The sequence below is a fragment of the Lontra canadensis genome, unplaced genomic scaffold (assembly GCF_010015895.1).
Source record: "Lontra canadensis isolate GAN:19392208 unplaced genomic scaffold, GSC_riverotter_1.0 scaffold18, whole genome shotgun sequence".
NCBI classification, from domain to species: Eukaryota; Metazoa; Chordata; class Mammalia; order Carnivora; family Mustelidae; genus Lontra; species Lontra canadensis.
Window position 1 is genome coordinate 5,641,619 of NW_022631012.1, and position 17,961 is coordinate 5,659,579.

At 37.1% G+C, this 17,961-nt stretch overlaps 1 protein-coding gene across 20 annotated transcripts in view; it reads right to left on the bottom strand.

Moving 5' to 3' along the window:
• Nucleotides 1-3,273: 3,273 nt before the first annotated feature.
• MAP2 (microtubule associated protein 2) overlaps nucleotides 3,274-17,961 on the bottom strand; it is a 141,124-nt gene continuing 126,436 nt past the window's right edge. For 12 of the 20 annotated variants that reach the window (XM_032859915.1, XM_032859919.1, XM_032859917.1 and 9 more), the window contains 4 exons: nucleotides 11,285-11,377; nucleotides 9,253-9,334; nucleotides 4,931-5,043; nucleotides 3,274-4,736 (listed from right to left, as the gene is read on the bottom strand). In XM_032859915.1, coding sequence (XP_032715806.1) covers nucleotides 4,521-4,736; nucleotides 4,931-5,043; nucleotides 9,253-9,334; nucleotides 11,285-11,377 — 504 coding nt within the window. In that variant the 3' untranslated portion in view covers nucleotides 3,274-4,520. The remainder of the gene's footprint in view (nucleotides 4,737-4,930; nucleotides 5,044-9,252; nucleotides 9,335-11,284; nucleotides 11,378-17,961) is intronic. The other 8 variants (XM_032859920.1, XM_032859933.1, XM_032859928.1 and 5 more) reach the window with 1 other exon arrangement.

Consider the following 17,961-nt stretch of genomic DNA (forward strand, 5'->3'; position numbering starts at 1 on the left):
GCATGGGCCTATAGAATGTCTGCCTTATGATCTGCCCAGAATCAATTCCTCTCTCTTCTCACAGTAGCAGACTGACTTTACTTAGGAGGGAACATTTATTTACTTAGAAGGGAATATTTCCTCTTCATGATTAGGTTATGTAGTTCAGTAGAAGCCCCTTCTCCCTTTACTTTCCTCCTACCCCAACCACCTGGAATAGGGAAAAGAATGTGACCTAACCATGGGTAATCAGCCGAAGTGAGCAGGTGATCCAAGGTTCAATGATTTTCAGACCTGAGATCTTGGTTGTGCTAGTGGGAAAGGGCTTTTTTTTTTTGGTGGGTTGTGAAGCTGGAGCTCCCAGAGACTGTCATGAAAGGGGTGTCTGCCTGAGAATAAAACCAACACAGAAGAAGCAGGGCTGAGATTTGGGAAAAGAAAGATTCCCGATGACATCTTGTGAAAGCCTGGATCCAGGGTCGGAAAAAGAGTCTTAACATCTTTTGGATGCCTGGATCCATCCATGCCTGAGGCCTGCATTGTTGGTCACTTGAGCCAATAAATTTGCCCTTATGCTTAAGTCAATTTGATTTCAGTTTCTGTCACTTGCAACAGATAGCATCCTGCTAAATACAGGAGTGGTCAAATCCCGACACACGTTGGGGAGATAATAAGAGCCTTGTCATCATAAATTTTCCTTGGTTGGACGGAGCCGTGTGTGTGTGTGTGTGTGTGTGTGTGTGTGTGTAATATTTTTTTTTTTCCCAGAGAAGAAACAATCTGAAACTGTGGATTAGGTGACAAGCAATTTTATTTTGCAAAACAATCACTATACAGCAACAAATACATTTGCAAATTTTGATTGAAAAACATGAACTAACTACAACCAGCCATTGAAGAAATGCCTTTCTATGGTAACAGGCTCTAGAATTATCAGAAGAAAGAAACCCCCCAGAGATTTGTAGCGGCATGTTGGAACCTTGGAATCCCAGCATACAGAGTATACTTTTTGTTGATTTTTTTTTTCTTTTTGCTAAAGTTGAAGTAGATTTTCATGATTGACATTTTCTGAGTTTAAAAATAAGCTCTTTCCTGCAGAGGGACTTGGCCTCAACCTACACACCCAGGCTAAAAATCCTAGGTGTAAAAAAACAAACATCAGTGCTGATTTTAGCACATCAGTTTTGGAAGGAATGCCTAGAATTTGCCTTTCCAAGCCATGAATCTATTTTTTTCTTCTTGGCTACTTAGACCATGAATCATTTGTTTTTCTCATTTTTGTGGCATGAAAAATCGGACAAAAAGCGTAATTGTAACAAGGTCAAAATCAACTACATTGAGATTATTTCTCTAACAATAGTGACGTGATGCTACATTTTGGCTGATGATCCTATTTCCTGCTGTATTTCTGTATGAAAGTGTGGAGAAGCCAGTTACCATCAGCAGACTCTTCCATTTAGTGAAGTTCTCTCATCAGCCTTCTTCAGCCATACCCAGTTGGTGTTACACAGGTGTCTTGCTTGTGGGTGGGATTTCAACCTATCACCCTGCTGGAACTCAGCAGGAGAATCCAGAGAGAGTTGGTTCCCAAAGGAACAGGGCCTTTGAAACTCATCATCAACTCGGATCTTTCCTGCGTCATTATAAAGTACCCAATTATTGGTTGCAGGTGACCCAGAGAGAGTGAGTTCATTGAAGAAGCCGGCCTTTCAACTCCTCACAGCTCTGGATTACTTATGTATCCTTAAACAGGTTCTCAAAGGCTAAAGCCAGAGAGAAACTGGCAGTAATAGATCTAGAATTGGAACTATAAAGCTTTAATTTCTAGATCAGCGTATGGGTATCCCCACAAGAGTGGTGTTCAAAAAGCTTAATTTGTGTCGTTAATCTTGAGAGTGAAGGCAAGATAGGTTCCACTCCCTAACCCCATAAGAAGACCTTTAGCCTGTGTGTTTCTCTCTTGGATTGGTACAAATTATCAGGGTTTATTTGGTGAACACTATAAAGAATAATATTTCCATACAAAGGAAGGGCATTTACTCATTATAATTTTACTATAATTTGAAATAAACATTTGTTTTAATGCCAAATCTAGTATCTGAGGGCTTTATATAATCTGTATCTTGGGCATGTATTTATAAGAAACAGAATTTTCACATATAAAGCATAATTACTTATTCTTAACTTTTATAAACAATTAAACCAAGTTGGTAAAAAATATTTATTTTATAGGTTAAAACTGTTCTAACCAGCTGTTAACTCCTTCTTTCTAGAGAACTTCAGTCACTATCTAACACTGTCAAACATGTAAGAAAATACCATAGGTCTCCACGCAACTACTCTTTCTTCTCCGATTTTCTGGAGCATTTCAAGGGAAGCTGATGAATAAAATGCTCAGATAGGCCAAATCCACATCATAGCAATTATTACGCAGAAAATAGACACATCCATAGTCATACTCAGTAGTTTCTAATTTTTTGGCTGTTGTATAAAAGAATTGATTTGTCAACATTTTCATTTGTCAACATTGATTCGTCAACCTATTTGCCGATGTAAAACCTCTTAGTTGAGAATGAATACTATCTTTTTGATCCTAGAGGTTTTTTTTTTTTTTTTTTTGGTGGAAGTCACATTGGTTGCAATATCCAGTGGGTCACAAAATGGTACCCATGTCTGTCTGTCTTTGCATCCCTTGGCTGCTTTCCTAGATACTACTGTACTTCCTCGTTGCCTCATCCATGCCCATCATTTCCTCTTATATAGTCAGAAATTAATTTGGCTCACGGGAATCAAACACCTATCAGACTCTTTGCCTTTAACTGTTCAGATCCAATCTACCAGCCCCGAGCAAGAAAAAGAATAGATAAAATACTGAAAAATATCCACCCAGACTGGTAACTGATTGCTTATTCGGGCCATTGACTATTTTGTTGCTTATTCACAAGTCCAAGATGAATGATTTGTGAGAGGAATTAATTAATTGGTGATTTCCCAGACTGTAGATTAAGTCAGACCAGTATCATCTATTGATAAGTAATACTAAGTCATATAGGGTTCCTGTACAGAGGGCAATGTTGGAATCCCAAGAAAACTGATTTAGATATGTGTATCTCAAGTATTTCGTAGCTCTGGCTTCTCAAATTACTGTACTTGTCCTTTCTGATCAAGGGATCTTTACTTTGGGTAAGGAAGCCAAATATTTTCTCTCAGATAATTTAATTAGCAGGCACTGTTTGGAAGAGTGGGACAACATGTCCCAAACTCCCTCTGTTAGTTTCAACTTTAGCAAATGGAAAAAAAAAAAAAAATCTTAAGAAGTCTGTTTCATGAATGATTACAGGAATAAAACCCAAAGTATTCCATAATTCAAAATGAGATAAATCCAAAATCTTAAACCAACAATCTGTAAACCCTTTTAATGTATAACTGGACCCACCCCCACAAACTCCATGTTGGTGAAAGCAAAGAAAAATAAATTTTCCTAGCATCACGGGAGAGACTTGTATCTGGCACTAGAACAGGGTTACAGCTCTGAGTTGTTACAGGAAGCAACTTCATGCTAAAACTTTTTGTTCTTTTTTAATGTATTTTTTTTTTTTAAATAGGGAAAGAACCCTGCTAACATCTACTTTCACATACCTAAAATCGCAACACCAAAGGGTGCAGGAGACACAGATACTGTGAATAAGGAAGTATAATATTCAAGTATATGAGGAAGTATCACAAATGGCCACAGAGAAATATATATATATTTATATCTATAATACTGTATCAAACAGATGGAAAGGGAGTGTGAAACTGTAGTGTGGACACAAATCTAGCTGATCAACTGACATTCTAATCAGACACGAGTCCATCCTAATGAAAGTGCCTCATTCCTAAGAGATGCACTTTTAAACTGCTTCCTCAACCACAGCTCAAATGCTTTGTAACTATTTTTAATTAGTTAAATAATTTATTGGATTGACTTATACTCTGATATAATTATCCAGGTCCCAAATGTTAATAACTTAACTGAATCTTCCTTTCCATTTATACAAAATAACGCTTAAAAAAAAAAAAACCAAAAAACTTATTTCTTACATGCTCTTTCCTTCCTGCAATCAGACTCCTTGATTTAATGTAACCTGTAATAAGTTAAAATGGGCAGCTTTTATTTTTTCACCCAGCAACAGAATAGTGGAATGAGCAGCTTGGATTTCAGCAAGGCCTTTCAGAATGTATGGATAGCCTTCAGGCACATGAAAGGTAAAAATGCAATTTTTAAAATTATAATACTCCATGCAAAACAGAGCAGAGCAAAAATAATTGTCCAATTGTACTCATGTAAAGCCAGTGTCTTCCTGTTGCAAATGGAAATCAAGTCAATTTCTGCATATACTATTCATTGTTTTTTATAAAACTGTAACAATTACTACAGTTTGGGAATGAGATGATTTATTTTATGGTTTGTAAAGAATGAATGTAACACCTGCTCAGAGCCCACTCCTGCCAAGAGCTCATGCCTAAATATTATTACTCTGATGCTAAACGAGAAATATTCACAAACCCTGCTTAGCGAGTGCAGCAGTGACATCCTCGGCCAAAGTGGCAAGCTGAGGGGATTCAAGGAGGTTGATGCTTCCAGAAGAGGAGACATTGCTGAGTCGTCGGGGGGATGCCACGCTGGATCTGCCTGGGGACTGCGTAATGATCTCAGCTCCGTGGTCCACACGGGCCTTCGCATGCTCTCTGAAGTTCAACTTCTGGCTGTCGATCTGTTCAAGACAAGCGCCAGGCCTTGTTACCTCAAGTGTCTTCACTGGCCCCTAGATTTTTCACCGTGTCTCAGAGCTCTGCCACTCCTACTTCCTACTTGTCTAGTCTTTGATCGGTGACCCATTCTGATGAGGAGCATTTCAGAATAATTAAAAAACAGAAGACAGGATCAGCTCACAACCTTGGTTCTTACCTTGACGTTGCCACCTCCGGGGACATGGTGAGCGTTGTCCAGTGAGCCGACTTTAGCTTGGGCCTTTTCTTTGAAATCCAGTTTTACACTCTCAATTTTCACACGCCCACCACCTGTGAGAGAAGAAAGGCTTTTAAGTGCTTTGCTACAATAACATCTTCCTACTTGTGCTGCTTATTTCCCCAAAACGATTACAGTAGATAGATCATTATAAAACACAGACTTAATTTACTAGTTTTTAAATCATGGATGTGAAAGGAATTTTTTAGAATTTCTAGTCCATACCATTTGTCCCATATCACCCAAGGTAAGGACATTCTTTTTGTACTATTATATGGCTTGACCTATGTATTAATATCTTTTTCTTCTAAGCTGAATTGAAGCTAAATTATCTGATTTCTAGACAAATTTCCAATGCACTTATCTATTTTGGAACTTATCATGTCTACCCTTGCTTTTCAACTAATAAATTCTTCTTCATAATCTACCATGTCTAACATAAAATATCAGAGGGGCTTTTCTTATCTGTATAATAAAAATTCTAAAAAGAACACAGTGAAAATATCCTATTTCGTCCTTTCTAAAACTTGGAACGTTTAATCTCTTACTTTTATGGGAGTAAATTAAATTGAAATGAAGATTTTTATTCTTTTTCATGGTAATAGGTCACTTTTCCAAAAAAAAAAAAAAAGCCTAAAAAACTAAACTATTAGGTTAGAAATGCTACACATATGGTTAATATATTCATTTGTATGTTTTCAACATTGATAGCTTGACTGATGAAATTAAAGTTGGAAGCTAAGTTGTTTATTACCAGTGAGTGTTGAGAGAACCTTAGGAAATCCCACTCTTGTACAGATGGCAAAGGACCAATCTGACACTGACTTTGATCTGATAATGTGGAGATAGTTTTGACCACATCATTTCCTTAAATGCTAATTAGCCTGAAGCTTGAGGATATGCTAATCATTGAGAATGCAGAGTGGTGCCCCTATCTCTGCATGTCTTTCCCAGCTTGTAAATGCAGGGAGTTCAATCCTGGTAGGTACCCACTATCCTTTAGTCTGTCCTTGAGCACCTCTGAGGGCCTGCTGATGTCTTTGACTTGAAAAGAAGCTAAATTAGACCCCTGTACCTCTCCAACTGAGATTTGCTTTCACTTTCATTTTCTTTCTTTCTTTCTTTTTTTTTTTTTTTAAGATTTTATTTATTTATTTGACAGACAGAGATCAGAAGTAGGCAGCGAGGCAGGCAGAGAGATGGGGGGAGAAGCTGGCTCCCCGCGGAGCAGAGAACCCCATGTGGGGCTCGATCCCAGGACTCTGGGATCAATACCTGAGCCGAAGGCAGAGGCTTTAACCCACTGAGCCACCCAGGCGCCCCTTCACTTTCATTTTCAATCTGGTTTTGGGTGTGTGCATTTCTTTGGAAGCCCAGTGGTAAATGACATGACCATCTACTATTATAACTGCTTCTTTTTTAGGATTTTGACTTGGGAGAAACATGGGGAAGATTTTTCAATTTTGGACTCTTGATGCTTTTGTATTTCTGGAGATCAAAAAGAAGGCCTGTTAAGTCTTCATAGACTTAGACCTTGTGGTATTTTTCTCATATGATACCCAGATATTTATATTGATACCCAACTACCTGGCCAGGGGCCCCTTGAAATTATGTGCTATTATTAGGTTACATTTTAAAAATATATCCATTCAATCTTCTCCTGAAGCTTTAGGATGTGCACAGTGTTATTTAACTTGTGTTTATAGGAGACATGTACTTGTCCTCCCACCAAAATATGCATTATTGTAGGAAGTGTTATTCTTCCAACATTTCTCCTAGCCACATGGGTCTCATGTGTTGGTTGTGATGGGATTAGGGTGATTCATAAAACATATTTATCTTGGTTAGAGGCTGGAGGATGTTGAGTTTCAACTTGAAGAGATCAAATTTCTTGCAATCTTTTTACTTTTTTGTTACCACTAATAGAAATGGCCTTTGCAAGCTTTCTTTTATGATTATATGTTAGACAGAGTTATAATCCTGTTAAAATTTTTATTGAAATCTATTTTGAGGGAGAGGAAAAAAAAAAACGTAATATTGACCCAAAATGTATTCAGAAAAGGAAGCTTGAGAAATCTGTTTTTATTGAAATCCTACTAGAAATTTTTATGTAACTGTGAGAGAAACCCATTTGTATTCACAGATCTATGTCTTTGGCTCTGAAGAATTCTGGCATCCACCAGGAGCACTAATTATGAAGGACTATAATCTTTATCAAGCTCCATATGTCCTAAAGTTGGGCTTCCACATGTTGAACTGCTTCCTTTATTTTCTCCTTAGATACTCCACATTCCAAAGTAACTTTGTGAAAAGCTTGCCATTGTCAAGGATCATTGTGTTAACACTTCCTTAAGAGTTTAGTCATCTGATTCAGTTCTTATAAAAGAAAGATCTAGATTTAGAAATAGGTGGGAGTCCATGACAATAGTCTTTTATGACCAATAAATCTTACATAGACTACTTCTTTAACTATGTCACATTTTCCTGCACAATAGTCCAGTTGAATTTGGCTAATGGAATACTGACTGTCTAAATTAAAGAATCTTATATTTTCATTTGCATTTTGGAGGAAAATAGGCAGTATGGCCAAATATTTCAGTCATACTGTTGACACAGCAGTACAGAGTCAACTAAATTTGTAAGCTTGAGTTATAGAGAGCAGAACTGTGAAGATACGCAGTATGAGACCATGTCCGGGTCACCTCAGGAATGGCAGAGAAGCTAATTCCAGGGTAATGGTTCTGAAATTAATATTGGAGATTATTGAGGAACATCTACAAAAAGACATGACACTAATTGACCTGAAAACTGGACCTGGGTACTTGGATGTTTCTCATTTTCTCCCTTGCTTGCCTTTTCTGCTTCAACAAGCTGTTCCAAGGACAGAGCCTTGAGATAATGATGTGGTGTTGAGAACACCTACACAGGATGCATGACTAAACCCTGTTAAGGCCTCTTCAATAGACTTTTAAGATTTGGTGGGTGGGTATGAGGATCCATCTTACTGCTACCCAAGAGAAGTCTAATATGTAAAGTTCCCTTTTACTTATTAAAACTGCCACCTACTAACCTGGAATGGCCTGCCTCTTTCTTTGGTTTCCCCCCATCTTCTGAGTACATGGGCCAGTTTCAGATTATACCCTCTCAAGAGGGTTGTGAACCAATAGAGATTCCATATATGTCTTTTCAAACTCCTTGACTTGTTTTATCAACACCCTTTGTCAAAGTGAAACCTGACTTCTAAACATGTTTCCAATGCATTTATCCATTTTGAAACTTAGCCTATCTCCCTTTCTTTTTCAACTAATAAATTCTTCTTAATGATCTTTTTCTTGGTTAGAAATCTTTTTGGCTCGATTGTTCTTATACTTTGTTTCTGATAACATTTGAGGCAGTGATTAATGGGAATAACCTATTACCTGGTTTAATTAAGACATCAAGCATAGCAAAGGCCTCCTCCTGTCCTTCTATAACTCAACGGTATCTATTGTGTCAAAATAATCTCAAGAAAATAACAAATTTGACAGTTGTCCATTATTTAAATACACATGAAGGTAGAATTTAGCAAAAATATATAATAATGGTACTCAGAAAAATGACTCATAATATGTTAGATTTACACTTTAAAGAGGAAAAAATCCCCAACAAGTATGAATGTAAATTGTACTCTAGAGCACTAGTCCTATACAATATTCTAGAAAAACAAGAGGCCAAGAGTTAAATAAGCTGGTACAAGCACTGTGTCAAGTGATGGGTCATTTAAGCACCGCGTTCTGCTGAGGATTTATAATGCTTATTGACCTACTGTAGGATCTGAGAAATTTAGCAGATAAATATTTTCATCAGCTTTGCTTAAACACAATCCTTCCTTCACATATGTAGACAAAATACTTCATGAAAAATCTTTGGAAATGCTGCTTTCAATCCATGTAATTATGTATAAATACATGACCCAAGGTGTTTTATAAACCATATATTTCAAAAGAGTTCCAATAAGCATGTTGAGTACGTAGGAATAAATGCATTTATATACCTTTAATTTTGAACCTGTCCTATGATATGTGGCCTCCTTGTGATAATTGAACTTATTTGTCCAAATGAAGATGCCTTAAAGTTTCTTCCTTAAGTTTCCATTAATAAAAGCATGAATTTTCAGGATTTTGAGACTTTTTCCAGTTAGGTATTTTAAAACAAAAAAAATTTGCTTGTTGATTTCTTGAGCAATTTAATATTTCCTCAACTACCAAGAAGTATTTATTTACCTGGCCTGTGGCGGATGTTCTTCAGAGAGCCACATTTAGATGTCACATGGCTTAGGTCTATCTTCTTGGTAACAATCTGCACCTGTATGAACCACAAAAAATACGCTTAACATGGTTGAGACATGGACAAGTCCCCAGGCTCATACATAAAATCCAGAAACATACCCATACTCACAACATACAACAACACAGAAACCCAAACTGAAGTACACACACACACACACACACACACACACACACAGGAAAACATAACCTCCCAGTGTCCTCCCACATTTGGTTGGAAAGAAGGACCCAAATGAAAGAAAATCCTAGAACAGAAGATTTTTTTTTAGTAGAAAAGAGATCATGCCACAAGAGGATAGAAACACCTGGATTAATAAGGCAAGCTTCCACTCACAGAATGAAGCCACACCATGTTAAACATTTCCATAAGCAAAAAGCCAAGTGAAGAAATGAATTACTCTTTAAAAAATGATTTTTACATAAAAGTGACCAACATTGCTCATAGATACAAGAAGACCAGCATTGCTTTTAGATATAAGAAGAAGAAAGCTCAAAGCTTTTCTAAAATGGTCATGTCTTGCCAAAATGGAATTTTTCTTATCTACCAAATTGTAAAATAACATTTTTTTTTCTTGTGTTAGAAACAGTGCTTTTCTGATTGTGGTCCATTGTCCAATGTGTCAGAAGTACAAGAGTATTACTGAATTGGAAATGGGGCCATGGAATCTGCATATTTGAATAAGTGATTCTTCTCTAGAGGAAAGTTTGACAACTGTTTTGGAGGTTGGAAGATCCCCTACCTAATTTAAGATTGTTATCTCAATTTTTCCTTTGCCACCTAGCTGTTTTGGCCAGTAGGGGCTGCAGGAGAGGATAGGGGCTGTCCTCTGACACCCTCCAGGTATTTCCTAGGACTGAGACTGCTTCTGCGAGACTACCACACAGTTTGCACTTATAGTCAGGACACAAGGAGGAGGGCCACCATGTCAATGTAAATACTGATCCTGAGGCTAAGCTCAGCATCCTTAAGGAGCCTAGCAACATTTGCTATAGACTTTCGATGACAGTGACATTTTCAGGCTCAGTGGAACTACTTCGAGCAACAGGTGACAGGTCCTGGTAGAAGGCACTGGCTTGTCATCTCTTTCATTGCTTAACTGTATCTCTGCCTAGCTGAGGAGCAAGGAGACAAGAGTTATTAAACAGGCAAGAATTCTGGACTTGACACTCTTGAGTCACAGATGCCCAGAATCTGAATTTTAGGTGACAAGGATCTGTAGAATGGAGAGTCAGCTTGAGTCACCTTTAATATTCGTATTGTGTAATGAACCATGCTTCCTTTACCTTGAGTTTGCCTGTTTCAGCTCTGCCTCAACTAGGTTTGAGAAACATGGATTCTTCTTTCCCTTCCTCTCAAAAGATATTATTTCCATTCAATTCAAGACACAGGAAAAAAAAAATCCCATCAAGACAAAGTTTATACTGCGACTTGAGTTTTTTCACTTTGAATGACAGATGAACTGTGCTTCACTAGTTTTGAATTATTTCAAATGATATCCTAACTCTCATGAATAGTGATGTACAAAAGGTTGACATTACACCCTTTGGGTACTTTCATGTATGTCAGTCTTTGCCTCAAGAGTAATTGAAATGGAGCTATAAAAGTGTGTGCCCAGCTGATGTTTGCAGGGGAGTAGAGACAACATGAGGAAGAACCTTGAAGTCAAAGGCCAGCAAACAAAATTGGCAAGTGAGGTGTGTTTGCCATCCTCCTGAAAGACATGATGCGGCCCCGTAAGATTTTATTCCTCAACTGAAAGCAAGAAATTTGCTGATAATCTTTCAGGGAAGGATGGGAAGCCCACCAGCAAAAATGCAAGGGTGACAAGCTCCCAGACCAGGGGACTTGTGGAGCAGCAATAAGTAGGAGGTGTGTGTTGTGAGAGAAGCAGGAAAGGTAGACAGGGGGCTGGCTGTGTAGATGGCTCCACACAATCAAGACAGCTTTCTCATAGAAACTTCTACTTACATTTCCGCCCCCAGCAGAATGTTTGATGTTATCCTTGGAACCACATCGGGACTGAACCTTGCTAAAATCAATCTTCTTGTTTAAAATCCTAACCTAAAAGGAATTGGAGGTAACTTTACTGCGCATTTTTCTTTTAATATGCTTGGCATAGGGAGCCAGAAAGGGTTGGTGCCAAGGAGGCTCCAAAATTCCTTCCACCTACATAATCATTTAAGAGGAAAAAAAAACTAATACTGGAATTGAAGAACGGATCTATCATTTAATATGAGCCCCTAGTCCCCTAAGCCCCCAAGGGCCAAATGCTCAAGAACTTTAGATATCTAAGTTATAGGCAGGTGTAACCTGGAAACAAGAAAAGAAAAATAAAAGTTGTATCATCTGTGACTGGGAGGCTTCTGATATTGTGGGCAACATTGGGACTCAGTTTCCACTCTATGGAAGGTCTAATAGTGTAGTTCAGTGTAGTTCCTGTCCTACCCCTGTTCAATCCTACAGTGTCAACCATCACAGTTATAAATCACCTGGTACGCTTGATTGTATTATTGGTCCGCATAATACAGGTGAGGTTCATGACTGGTTGGGCTGAATGCCAGAGATGGGCTTCTCATTCATCCAGCAGAATACTTGCTTTCCCAAGAGGGTCAACAAAGAGGCTCAGGGCCTCCTGAAAGTCTTTTCTCTGACAGCTGCTCATACACAGCCATAATACTTGAATGGTTGGTGCCAAAGCATTCTTTCCATTATTTCCGAGGGGAGCAAATCAAGGACTGCTAGTTAACTGACTTACAGTAGGTCATGTAGAGGTAGTCAGGGCCTTAGTTAGGTCCAAGAGATTTGAGGTTAAGTGTTTTATTTCTGTTTTCAGGAAGTTCAGTATTCATCTTGAAGACAATAGCAAATCTAAATCTAGATAGATATTATTCTGGTGTAATGTAATGTGCAAAGTAATAGTTCTTGTTGCATTTTCCCATGTGTCTTAAATTTTGCATGTTTTGGAGGGCACATGAGGATGTAGCATGGAAAGAAAGGTTTATTTTTGTTGTTTGTTTGCTTTATTTTATTTTGGCTACTTCAACTCTTCTCCCTATATTCCCTCAATAGCTAAAGAGAAATTATGTTTTCAATGCTTTGTCCTCTTTTAAAAAATGTTTGTCCTCTTTAAAAAAAAAAAAACTAACTAAATAAATATATCTAGATATACAGCCATCTCCAAGAATGGTATCACATCTCTTGGTGTTTGCAAAAAAGAATAAAAAATTCAAGATGACATTGAATCCTGACTATTTTTAACCAAAAGCTTAAATTGCTGTGCCTGCCTGCCACTGACAAGAGAGCTTGTCGCTTACAGGGAAATATCATTGACAGCTCTCATTGGCAGCCCAAGGGAAAGGCCTCTTGTCAAAATCTGAAGTCAGAAAATATGATGATTGGGTCATTCTTTTGGGCATGATAAAAATCCCAATTTAAAAAGAAATGGGGGACTATCACAGAGTCTATATCTAACAATAAATATAGTGACATGCTAAGAGTTTCACATAAAATGTAGATGCCAGTAACTTTAAGTTAATGAGGTCATTACATTTAAAGCCTCTAGATAAATAATTTTTAGAAAGCCAATAATTTCATTATTTCAAATAATAATACTTTTAGTTATCTTCCTTGAGTGTCTATTTTGGCAATGAAATAGAATTCATCTAAGGCATTTTTCCTAATCCTTGGGGATATATAATATAGGGCCTCATATTTCATTTGCAAATTTTATTTTAGAGATCATTAGAGTACCAATCAAGTGACTCATTACCCAGTGATCAAAAGCTAAATGTTAAATCTGATTCACTTGTTGCAAAAATGGAAATTCCAAATTCAGTTGCATGAATCTGTTTGACTCTAACATTTAATCAACTGGCAATTTTTATGATTTCTAAAGCAAATGATTCAAACTCCAAGGGGACACACTGCCAGCATTACTTAGAGACAATTTAAAATTTAAAATCCTAAAACTTAAAGGCTGCCTTGTGTTGATTTTCCCAAGATTTTCTAGAGAATCATAGATTTTCTTAGCAAAACAATTAGCTGGCCTCTTTCGATGGGACTTTCCCAACCTACATCTGTTTAATCATAATGTGAAACAGACCTTTGACATGGGTTAATGGCATATTCTTTAGATATTTCCATATTTGCGATCGCTTCAGAGGATATTGCCTTTGTTTCAAATAAGGTAGAGCATGACATCTAGCATTTTGCTTGATGGTTGAATAAACAGACATGAAATCAGTTTGGGCACTGAATGCTTGATGCTCAGTAAGATTTATGCTCTAGCCTGACAACTTACACCTAAGCACTTACCCAATCTGGGTGATGCACATTTATGCTTTAGCAAAATTATAAAACACTTCATGCCAAAGATCTCTGGGGTTATTTACCAATAATTAACACCTTAAAGAGTTAATTCTACAAATGCCAGCCATCCTCCGAAACTATTCATAAGACAGAAAAATAGATGGTTGCTCTGAAGGACAAAATTTTATTCCAGATTACTATTATTTTTTTTAAGTCAGAGAGTCAAGTTTTTAACTCTCTGTGCTCAATGGATGAGTCTAAATAAAAATGACTTTTTGGGGGAAGAAATTTCCATTGAGCTTTGTCTTCCTATATGTCAAGAGAAAATTATTTTAACATCTCAGAGATGGTCTAGAAAAAAAATACAACAAACCTTTATTTGATGAACGAATTTTCTATAGTCATGATATGGAGGGAAAATATTTGAATAATCATTATCCAAGGATAACTCTAAACCACATTTTATTCTTGTCAATTTCAACCAAAAGTTTTAGTTGCACTATTAATGCAAAATGGGGTGATTTGAAAGTGTGTGACGATCTTTCCTTCTGTATTCAGAGTGGAAGAGAAAAATGTATTATTTCAATGAAATGATTCATCTTTCTAAAGCTCTGCCTTGTTCAAAATTCTCCCAAAGTCTCTATTTCCTATTAAATGCATCAAAACTTCTTAGGTAGGCAACCAGGGTTCTCAGAAATTTTGACTTTTTGAGCGCTCTTCTCAAAACTTTACATTTTGGCCAGACTTTACATACATCATCAACTAGAGATTAATTGGAAATGGGAAATGTAAAATGAAAGAAAATTCAATCTTAATTTATAACGTTTAGTAAAACAATTTATAAACCAGAAGCATTAATTACAGGGTCAACTTATATTTCTTAAGCAATGGGATTTTGATTTTGTTTTGTTTTGTTTTTGATTTGACACTCTCTGATGCTGCTTTCTTTATCAAAAGACCCACATGTCAGCTGAAGATAGCAAGATATGGAGAGTAACTGGGGTCCAGAAGTTTGGATTCTGGTCTTGGTTCTCCTATGAGATAGTGCTAGGCTCTACAGGTATGCTCTAGGTATGAACCTCAGTTGCTGTAAATTTCTTTCTTCTTTATCCAGTGTTGTTTAGAAAGAATGTCTTTTTTTTTTTTTTCTTTTGAAAGGGTAGTAGTGGCCCGTAACCCTTCAACTTTATCGAAGATTAAGTTTTTCCTTTGGCTTTACATCATTTTCCAGGAGTGCTTAAATGAAGCCTTTCTTCATCCTTGCATTATAAAAACACTTCTCTCTCTCTCCCCCAAATATTTCCCATTCCATAGCATTCACTTTTAATGAAAACTATCCATCCTATATAGAGTCCTGAGATATCATATACTAAAAAAAAAAAAAAAAACACAAAAAAATACGACCACATCAGATATTTTTGAAGAATGAAAGTTCTCTGGAATAGATGATGTTTTTCAAAGATTAATCTGTTAACAACCCTGTGCCCAGATTAAAATGCATAAAAACTTTATAGTTTATTTCAAATTTTAAATAACCCTGCCTATACTGATCAATAACTTCTTCAAAACTCAATGGATCAAATACAAGCAATAAATACATTAGAGTACACATTTAAATGGAAATAACACTTCATGTCAAAACATACAATTCCACAGAGGTATAAAGGAAAAGGATAAATTGGAGGACCCATTAAGGGGTCAGACAAATTTTTCTATGCAGGCTATACCACATAGCACAGAAAAGGGAACCACATTAAAAACCCGGAGGTGGGGACGCCTGGGTGGCTCAGTTGGTTAAGCGGCTGCCTTCGGCTAGGGTCATGATCCCAGAGTCCTGGGATCGAGTCCCACATCAGGTTCCTTGCTCAGCAGGGAGCCTGCTTCTCGCTCTGCCTCTGCCTGCCACTCTAACTGCCTGTGCTCACTCTCGCTCTCTCTCTCTCTCTCTCTGACAAATAAATAAATAAAATCTTAAAAAGAAAAAAAAAACCTCGAGGTGAGTAAATCATGCTGAAAAATTTGTAAAGAATTGTTTGGTGGAATAGACATTGAGTTTAGGCATTGGCCTCATTGTTAAACATTGGCATTACATTTTTTCTTCAGTTTAAATTTTTTAAGAAATTTTAAGGAATAGAGGACCAAGCATAAAGGCAATGACTTTTAAAGAGTTTGTTCAGTTGTTTGAAAACAACCTGAGATTCAAGGTTGTTCCCAAGTTCTTGCTTGGCTTATAAATGAACAGCAAACAAAAAAAAGGTCTCCAGGAGTGCCTGGGTGGCTCAATCATTAAGCGTCTGCCTTAAGCTCAGGCTGGGGGATCAAGCTCCCTGCTCAACGGGAAGCCTGTTCTCCCTCTCCCACTCTCACTATTTGTGTTCCCTCTCTTGCTGTGTCTCTCTCTCTCTCTGTCAAATAAATAAATAAGTAAATAAAATCTTTAAAAAAAAAGAGGACTCTATAGGTCTCAGCTTTGTAAACCTAAAATAGTAATTATTTTCATAGTTTTTTAAAAAATAATTAATGTTTATAAAGCTTAGCTCCAAAACTTTTCATTACCCTACAAATGATACTTGAATTATAGTTCGATACTTGAATTATAGTTTGACAGGCTATGTCTTTATGTCTTACATAAAGACAGGGCCCATGATATCAAGGAGCTTTTCTTTTGAGACAATATTGACTTTCTCTCTCTCTCTCTCTCTCTCTTTCACACACACACACACACACACACACACACAACCTTGTCAATACAATATAATGCATTTCAGTGAACAGCTTTCCTTCATGCTGGATTGACAATATTTTAAAGTTCATGGGATATTTTATTACTTTTCTTATTTAGCACTTATTTTAGCCCAATGAGATGGAAAGAAATGGCTTGGAAAGAAATGGCTTGGAAAGAACTTAAAAATTACACAAGGGCAAGGCACTAGGGGAAGATGAAAAATGAAAAAAAAAAAAGTCATTTCTTTCCTGCATAGATGGTAGAGACCATGTCTTGTCTTGTTCCCCTTTTGTCACATAATATGCAACAGGAGCTTAGTAAATATTTGACAAAATGATATCCATGTGAATGAGAAATAAATCTAAATATGCTTCAGTTCTCTTTTAGTTTATAATTTTATAAATTTACTTCTACGTTTCTAGCACTCAGTAGATCCTTCATTGCGGTGGCCATCATAATTTTATATGAGAAAAAAAGTTTCAGTATAATTTATTACTTGCCTCCCGCATTAACTCCATTTTCTCCTTGAATATAAAACTCAAAGCAACTTATTCAAATTAGATGAGAAAGGCCTAAAAAAGTCTCAAGAAAATGCCTAAAATTTTATAAGAAAATATAAAAAAATTCTCTACATTTCACTCATTTCATTCCCTCATTCCTCTCTTAATGCTCCCTCTTTCCCAATTACATTCCTCTTACTTCAGAAGCACTGAATTTTTACTCAAGTTCAGCTTGCCCTCTGTGGTACAAATAATTAAGGAATCTATCAGACTAACTAAATGAATATTTTCAATTAGCTCTAATGTAAAAATACTATCATACTCTAACTAGAACCATGAATTTGAGAGCTTAAAGTGACCTCACGGTTTGCTTAAATGAGACATTGCTACATTATGATGGTACCAATACATTAAATGAGATGGTACTACAGAAGTGTATTTGGTTGTTCCTATTCTTTTTTTTTTTTTAAAGATATTATTTATTTATTTATTTGACAGAGAGAGAGAGAGATCATAAGTAGACAGAGAGGCAAGCAGAGAGAAAGGGGAAAGCAAGCTCCCCACTGAGCAGAGAGCCTGATGCGGGACTCGATGCTAGGACCCTGAAATCATGACCTGAGCCGAAGGCAGAGACTTAACCCAATGAGCCACCCAGGTGCCCCTTGTTGTTCCTATTCTTCTTCTTTTTTTTTTTTTTTGTTTAAAGATTTTATTCATTTATTTGACAGAGAGAGATCACAAGCAGGCAGAGAGGCAGGCAGAGAGAGAGGAGGAAGCAGGCTCCCCGCTGAGCAGAGAGCCCGATGCGGGGCTCGATCCCAGGACCCTGAGATCATGACCCGAGCCGAAGGCAGCAGCTTAACCCACTGAGCCACCCAGGCGCCCCTGTTGTTCCTATTCTTATACAAGTATGAAAACTAAGGACCAGAAATGTCAGTATCTAAGGTCACATAATGAAAAACCTGGGCTTGGAACTCAGCCCTTATACCCTTGTCTAATATTCTTTTAGCCAATATTCACTATAGTCCAAACATGGGAAGTTTCTTTGGGTCATAACTGTAATGGCACCAAGCATTCCCACTCATTAAGTCCATGCATATGGTGTTCCACCA